General features: G+C 48.4%; 1 protein-coding gene across 1 annotated transcript; it reads right to left on the bottom strand.

Annotated features, from left to right (window-relative positions):
* Positions 1-4,330: 4,330 nt before the first annotated feature.
* Positions 4,331-7,512, bottom strand: LOC125514849 (ferredoxin--nitrite reductase, chloroplastic). Its single transcript, XM_048680218.1, has 4 exons — positions 7,020-7,512; positions 5,782-6,136; positions 5,388-5,676; positions 4,331-5,286 (listed from the first exon to the last, which is right to left on the bottom strand). The coding sequence occupies exons 1-4, from the start codon at positions 7,429-7,431 to the stop codon at positions 4,549-4,551; spliced, it is 1,794 nt and encodes a 597-aa protein (XP_048536175.1). The 5' UTR covers positions 7,432-7,512; the 3' UTR covers positions 4,331-4,548.
* Between the last annotated feature and the right edge of the window lie 1,238 nt (positions 7,513-8,750).

Here is an 8,750-nt window from a genome sequence, read left to right as displayed (position 1 = left end):
CGTCCCGATCAAGTACCGAACGTACGGCACCTCCGCGTTCAGCACACGTTCAGCTCGATGGCGTCCTCACCTTCTTGATCCAGCAAGAGGGGCAAAGTAGTAGATGAGTTCCGACAGCACGACGGCGTGGTGACGGTGTTGGTGAAGAACAATCTCCATAGGGCTTCGCCTAAGCACTACGAAAACTATTACGAAGGATAAACTAGAGGGACGGGGTTGCCGGCACACGGCTTGGTGTTTCTTGATGTGTCTTGGGTGCTAGCCCTACCCCTCTATTTATATGTTGAGCCTTGGGGTCGAAACTTGGAGTAAAAGTCTCCACAAAGTCGGTTTCATCCGAAAGGTAAGAATCCTTCTCGGACTCCAGGGCCAGATGTCAGGGTTCCCGGCGTCGGGACCCAGACGCCAGGGACCCTGGCGTCTGGCCCCTGGACTCCACAGAACTTCCTTTTGCGCTTTTCAAAAACCTTGTGGGCTTTCCCCTTTGGCCCAAATAAAGTGTTCTCGTACCTAAACATTTTGGGAGACATCTGGAACCCCTTCCGGTGAATTCCGGAACCCTTCCGGAGACCAAACACTATTATCCCATATATCAATCTTTATCTTCAGACCATTCCGGAGTTCCTCGTCATGTCTGTGATCTCATTCCGTACTCCGAACAACATTCGATCACCAACATACATAACTCATACTAGTATGTATGCACGCGCAATGCGCGTCTCAACATTGTGGGTTGACTTGGGCCGAAGAAAACACTACATGGTAAGCTTTGAGAAATCCTATAAAAAATGATTCCAGATAAATGAAAGTTGTGCGTATACAGAAGCAGGAACCAAATGCTTATAATTTAAATAAGAAAGCTTCTCATGTTCATATACTCAATAACTATCACATGCAAAGAATGTGTAGTATACATAAATTTGGGTACCTATTGCTATGTTTTAATGTAACATTTGCTACAGCTTTTGATCCAAAAGTGCACACCAGATCAGCGACGTCATATATGTGGGTGGTGCACTGTTTTTCTTGCTACAGCTTTCCACCCAAAACAGCACTGGTTCAATCTGTTTACTTTTATATTTCTTCGTCTTACTTTTACCGCTTGTCAGACTAAGTAGCATTGGAGCAACCTACCTATCAACCACATGTACCGCTGCCCGAGTCTACTTTGTTGAAATAATTTGTGCTGCTCCAGGGGGGTTGCGAGGAGCGTGGAATCTGGTCTCTGAAAACTCAGTTAGCTCCAACCTGCCGCAGACATGCAGTGGGTTGGTTCTAGAACGACCCAGATAGTTTTGACTCTATGCTACTTCATGGCTGCCTCTCGAACGATCCAGATGACATTCAGCGCTATTGTAGCTGCGAATCCAAGCACTTTTGACTGTCGGATGGTCCCTAATGAACGGCTGGATATGCATTTCAATGCCTGAATTCAAACTGATACACTATACAGTAGTATAGATAATACTATATGGTCAACGAACGTTAAACGTGCGGACCCTACGGGTTCGAGAACTATGCAGACATGACCCGAGACACTTCTCTGGTCAATAACCAATAGCAGAACCTGGATGCCCATATTGGCTCATACATATTCTATGAAGATCTTTATCGGTCGAACCGCATAACAACATACGTTGTTCCCTTTGTCATCGGTATGTTACTTGCCCGAGATTCGATCGTCGGTATCTCAATACCTAGTTCAATCTCGTTACCGGCAAGTCTCTTTACTCGTTCCGTAATGCATCATCCCGCAACTAACTCATTAGTCATATTTCTTGCAAGGCTTATAGTGATGTGCATTACCGAGAGGGCCCAGAGATACCTCTCCGACAATCGGAGTGACAAATCCTAATCTCGATCTATGCCAACTCAACAAGTACCATTGGAGACACCTGTAGAGCACCTTTATAATCATCCAGTTACGTTGTGACGTTTGGTAGCACACAAAGTGTTCCTCCGGTAATCGGGAGTTGCATAATCTCATAGTCAAAGGAACATGTATAAGTCATGAAGAAAGCAATAGCAGTAAACTAAAACGGTCAAGTGCTAAGCTAGCGGAATGGGTCAAGTCAATCACATCATTCTCCTAATGATGTGATCCCGTTTATCAAATGGCAACTCATGTCTATGGTTAGGAAACATAACCATCTTTGATCAACGAGCTAATCAAGTAGAGGCATACTAATGACACTCTGTTTGTCTATGTATTCACACATGTATTATATTTCTGGTTAATACAATTCTAGCATGAATAATAAACATTTATCATGAAATAAGGAAATAAATAATAACTTTATTATTGCCTCTACGGCATATTTCCTTCAGTCTCCCACTTGCACTAGAGTCAATAATCTAGTTCACATCGTCATGTGATTTAACATCAATAGTTCACATCTCCATGTGACTAACACCCAAAGGGTTTACTAGAGTCGATAATCTAGTTCACATCGCTATGTGATTAACACCCAAAGAGTGATCATGTTTTGCTTGTGGGAAATTTAGTCAACGGGCCTGCCACATTCAGAGCCGTATGTATTTTACAAATTTTCTATGTCTACAATGCTTTGCACAAAGCTACTCTAGCTAATTTCTCCCACTTTCAATATGTATCTAGATCAAGACTTAGAGTCATCTAGATTGGTGTGAAAAGCTTGCATCGACGTAACTCTTTACGACAAACTCTTGTATCACCTCCATAACCGAGAAATATTTCCTTAGTCCTCTAAGGATAATTTTGACCGCTGTCCAGTGATCTACTCCTAGATCACTATTGTACTCCCTTGCCAGAAAGATGTTAAGGTATACAATAGGACTGGTAAACAGCATAGCATAATTTATAGAATCTATGACTGAGGCATAGGGAATGACTTTTCATTCTCTTTCTTTTTTCTGTCGTGGTCGGGTTTTGAGTCTTTACTCAACTTCACACCTTGCAACACAGGCAAGAACTCCTTCTTTGAATGTTCCATTTTGAACTATTTCAAAAATCTTGTCAAGGTATGTACTCATTGAAAAACTTATCAAGCGTCTTGATCTATCTCTATAGATCTTGATGCTCAATGTGTAAGCAGCTTCATCGAGGTCTTTCTTTGAAAAACTCTTTTCAAACACTCCTTTATGCTTTGCAGAAAATTCTACATTATTTCCGATCAACAATATGTCATTCACATATACTTATCAGAAATGTTGTAGTGCTCCCACTCATTTTCTTGTAAATACAGGCTTCACCGCAAGGCCGGGTCATGCGGAAGTGATAAGCTTCGGTTATCATTGCACCCTTTGTTAAGAAGATTGACCGTAACTATGAATCTTCTTTGCTTAACACAAAGAAGATTCATAGTCATGGTCTATCTCCTTCACAAACGGAATATTGACGTTTCCACGGCATTTTTTTGTATCACAATGTGTCGTAAAATTTTGATGAACAAAATAAGAATCTCTATCGGTTGAGAAGCTTGCCGCCATCAGTTCAGGAACATGCTTCGGGTGGCTACAGGTGGGACCGCTGTGACCAGGAGCGGGGTGCCCGGTCGCGTCTGGGCACCCTTATATCGTCCCTACATTCGATACCAATATGAGAGGTGCCGGTCAATCCAGACGTAGGAGACTAAATGAGGGGTCCGGTTAGGTCAATCTTTTGCGACTGGGCATTGACGAGACGGACGTTTAGGAAGGAAATACGTGTCTGGCTGTAAATGCTCTGATGGACGGCGTTGGAGATGGTCTGAGGGTTGGAACGCCTCGCTCGATGGCTTGCTTAGTACAAAGGGGATTCAGGGGATCTGACCATGAAAGGAGCTAACTCACACTTCAGAACCGATGTTGCCTCAAAATCCTGCTCGCCGGGCAACCAATGGGCGACACGCCGACACCGATCACTTGGCAAAAGGGTACACCAAACACTTGGCAAAGTTGATGTGCAACCCCGATACCAAGCTGTGAACACTGAGCAACTTCTCCCTATCCCGATGCTGAGCTCCCGATTGAACTGCATAATCCAGCAACAGTACACTGTAGCACATGATTGAAGAACTGATAGGAACAGCTACATATAATCTGCTTCTTATTTTATACTTCCTCCGGTCCTTTTTACTCTGCATATTAAAATTCTCTGAAGTCAAACTTCACAAAGTTTGACTGTATTTATATAAAAAATATCAACATCTGTCATGCTAAAGTTATACAATATGAAACTTTAAGTCATGACACATCTATTGATATTGATTTCAAATTGTAAATGTTGGTATTTTTTTTATAAAGTTGATCAAATTTTACGATGCTTGACTTCAGTCAAATCTTATATGCGAACTAAAAAGACCGGAGGGAGTATATCACCAATTCAATCATCCCCTGTAACGTAACCGGAAGAACTTTGGGCTCCGACAACAAACCAAAAACGTGGTACAAGCGTGCGCCATGGAAGCATGGCGGCATTGCCTACTTTACATCAGCCGCAGCCCATCTCTACGTGCGCGACGAGCCGACGACAGAGGCGATCGAGATCAGGAGAAGGAGGTCAGCCGGTGGCGCTCGTAGCCGGCCGGCCTACTCCTCGTCCTCCTCCCTCTCCCTGGGCACGGCCCCGAACCGCTCCACCAGGAGGTCGGCGACGACGGGCACCAGGTCCTCGCACGGCACCGCCTTCTTGTACACCCCCGTGAGGTGCGAGTCGCTGCCGACGCGGCCGCCGACGAAGATGTCCGCCGCCTCGACGATCTTGCCGCTGCTGTTCTTGGTGAGGCAGCCCATGAAGCCGATGTCGGCCACCTGCACCTGCGCGCAGCTGTTGGGGCACCCCGTCCAGTGCATGCGCACCGCCCTGGGCACGGACACGCGCGCCTCCACGTCGCGCGTCACCTGCAGCGCCCGCGCCTTGGTCTCGATGATGGCCTGCCCGCAGAACTGGTTGCCGGTGCACGCCACCAGCCCCTTCATCAGCAGCGACGGGTGCGCCGAGAACTTCTCCAGCAGCGGCTCGGCGAGCAGCGCCTCCACCTTGTCGTTCCTGACGTTGGGGAGCACGATGTTCTGCTCCACGGTGAGGCGGAGCTCGCCGGAGCCGTACTCGTCGGCGAGGCGGGCCAGCTCGAACATGTCGGCGGCCTGCAGCCGGCCGACGGGCACGTGCAGGCCGACGAAGGAGAGCCCCTCCTGCTTCTGCGGGTGCACGCCGAGGTAGTCACGCCTCTCCCACTTCTTGTCGATCAGGTCCTCGGCCGCCGCGCGCTCCAGCACGCCGTTCGGCATCCTCTTCTCGATCTCCGACCGGAACGCCTCCATCCCCTGCATCGCGTCGCCGAAACACCAGAAGTTCAGAACCACATACATATACGCATCAACCAAGATCTATGCCGTTTCGTTTCGAGAGTGTGGGAGGAGCTTACGAGCTCGTCGATGAGCCACATCATGCGCGTCTTCTGGCGGTTGCCCCTGGTGCCGAGGTCGCGGAAGGCCTCGAGGACGGCCTTGCAGACCGGGATGATGTCGTCGCCGGGCACCCAGGCGTCGAGCGGCAGGGCCTCGCCCCACCTCTTGGGGCTGATGAACCCGCCCACCAGCAGGTTGAACCCGAACTTGCCGTCCTTCTCGGCCGGCATGTACGCCAGGTCGTTGATATGCGGGTGCTCGTACAGGTCGTGGGTGCCGATCACGCACACGTTCCACTTCCTAGGACTGCTCACACACAAGATAACACGGCAGCAACGGCATGTCAGTCATTGGCAATCCTCGACCGTGGTCACCACCAATGCAATGCAGTGCAAGATGAACATGACGTACAGGTTGGTGATGGCGAGGTTGCCCTCGGAGTTGTTGGTGATGTAGGAGGAGAGGAGGTTGGTGTAGGGGCGCGTGTCGACGATCTCGAGGGGGTCGATGCCGGCGAGCGGGCTGCCGACGGGGTTGCGCACGTTGTCCATGCCGCTCTGCAGGCTGGTGAGGCCGACGGAGCGGAGCCCCTCCAGGATCTCCGGCACGTCCGGCAGCGTCACGCCGCGGATCTGCCAGTTCTGCCGGGTCGTCACGTCGGCGCACCCCTCCTTGCCGTACTTCTCGATCACGCCGGCCAGGTACCGCGTCTGCTCGCTCGTCGTCACGCCGTTGGGCAGCTTCAGCCGCATCATGAACCGCCCATCTGCATGCGCACACACACACGCTTCAGTTCGTCAGCATTTTTCACAGTGGGCCCCAGTAAGAAAAATGTGTCGCTCTTTTTGCAGGAATGGACCAAAAAAGAGCAGATTTGGAACCACTGGTTTGGGATAAACCCCAAAAGGAATATTTTGCAAAAAAAAAAGACACCATGTGTGTCTGATAAAAAGCCATTATATTCTTGCAGAATATGCTCGGTCTACTCTGTTGTTGCAATTGGCAGCAAGGAACAAATTTCACCATGCGCTGGCAGGGCAAATCCGTGCGTACGTGTCATGCATCAACCAATAGGAAGTCGACTAGTACCACACACCGAGTGGTTGAATAAAGCTAATATGACCCCAGACTAGTCCAAGATACTTTGGCCCCTTGGCCCTTCAGGTGTATCTTATTACACGCCGACTAAAAAAGTTGCATCAGTGTTAGTCTAAGATACTAATGACTGCGACGGTTGGATCACAGAATAGTCTGCCGGCGAGAGGCTACTCGCAAGTTGCAAATGGAGTAGGAATATGAATACCAATTTGGCAGTAAAACTTGTAGTCTAATACGGTTCGATATGCATGCAGAAACAAAATGTCAATTCTCCCCACTGATTCTGCCAGGATCATGTAGAGGTTAGGAGGAACATGGGCACATGGAGATGGAGTGATTATTGAATGAACGCGCAGTACGTTCATTCCCCATGAGCAAGCTAGCTTAGAGGTGCATGCGACGATTGAAAACTCACAAAAACTTGGGAGCATGCTCCAATCATGGAGCTCGAACGTGCATCGATCAAGAGTAGAAAGGCTGAAGCACAGATGCATTATTGATCAAGTGAACGATGGATTTTGCGATGGTGCGGGGCAGAGGGAGGGGCATACACTGCTGCTTGCGGCGGTGGAAGAGGCCGAGCCACTTGAGCCGCACGTCGACGTCCTCCTTGGTGAGCTTGTCGGCGTCGATCTGCTCCATGGGCAGCTTGGCGAGCTCCTTGATGCCGCCCTCCGTGAAGAGCGCCATGGGCTCCTTGCCCAGCTTCACCTTCTCCTGCGGGTTCAGGCTGGTGCGGTACTTCTCCTTGAGCACCCAGTAGCCGCCCTCCCGCTGCTCCACGCGAGGCTCCAGCCGCTCCGCCGGGACGGCCGAGGCCGACGGCGAGGCGGCCGACGACGACGGCGCGGAGACGGCCGCGCACTGGAAGGGGCGGGCGCGGCTGGGCCGGTGCCGGGACGACGACCTCGCCGCGTGGGCCGAGGGCGGGAGGAAGCTCTGCAGGGAGGCCGAGGAAGACATGGCCGCTGCTTGTGGTGGTGGGGGTGGTGGTGCTGCGCTGTGGCGGTGATGGTGGTGGTGGTGGTGGTGGCCATGGGTGTGGTGCGTGTGGTTGTATAGCGTGGGGAGGGAGGGGGCATGCGGTGGCGTTTCTGGCCCTTGGAGAGCTCAAGAGGGCAGATGCTGCGCGGCATGGCCGTCACCGGGGCCAAATTTACCGATGTGCCCGCGCGCGCCCCGGCGGGTGCCGTTCGCCCGTTTACGTTTGCCAAGAGAGGTTTATCCCCCAAGGCGTAAAATGGGAAGTTTATCAGAAACAAATGGGAAGTTCCTGGTTAACAATTGGAAACTAGGGCTCAGGCAGCAGTTTTGAGATTTCTATACACCACGGCTAAGTCGCGCTGAATTTATTCTACATTTTGCAGCGACAAAAAAGTTAGTTCATTAACCAAGCCAAGATAGATTCAAACTAGTTAAACGAATAAGATTATTATCATAATCACTAAATAATGTTTTCGCTAAAGCAGGACTTGAACATAGCTGACATTGTAACCTTAAGCACCTACAATTGTAATTTCGGACAGCTCGCTTCAATTGGTTTTCAAGTTGGCTATTTTTTTCCGAAGACTAAAAAAAGAACGTTTCTACAAACAAAAATGAGGGATGCGGTCGAATAAATTATCAAAAAGATAACCAATATTTCATGCAGTGATAAACTCATCTATATTATAAATTGATAGTGGTTTGCTAAATCCTCTTAAACGCCACCATTTGGACGGTTTGGTTTTTTTTTCGGGGAGGAGGGTGCCTGTTTCTTCTGTATTGGATGGTGCACCCAACCATTTTGTCGCAAAGTATACGTAGTCATACTCCCTCTGTTTTTTTTACTTCGCATATAAAATTTGGTCAAAGTCAAACTACACAAAGTTTGATCAAATCTATATAAAAAAATATGAACATCTACAATACTAAAACTATATAGTATGAAAATACGTTTCATGGTGTATCTGATAATATTGATTTCATATTGTGAATATTTATATTTTTTAATATAAAGTTAGTCAAACTCTACAAAGCTTGACTTTGACCAAATCTTATATGCGGACTAAAAAGAAACGGAGAGAGTACAAACTAACAAGATAAAAAAATGGCGTAGCCAAATTCCATGGAGATTACATGCAACAATTCAGGTCTCACAAACCGTAGTATTAGACAGCCATTCAAGTTAGTTAAATATAACGTGAGCTATTGCCTCCAAATGGTTGCACATGTCGAGTATCCATGAAGATAATCTACAACAAACTTGAAAATCGTTTGTTTGTCACAAATATGATCATTAG

This window comes from Triticum urartu, chromosome 6 (genome assembly GCF_003073215.2).
Source record: "Triticum urartu cultivar G1812 chromosome 6, Tu2.1, whole genome shotgun sequence".
In the NCBI taxonomy this organism is placed as follows: Eukaryota; Viridiplantae; Streptophyta; class Magnoliopsida; order Poales; family Poaceae; genus Triticum; species Triticum urartu.
This window is presented reverse-complemented; position numbering and strand designations above follow the sequence as displayed.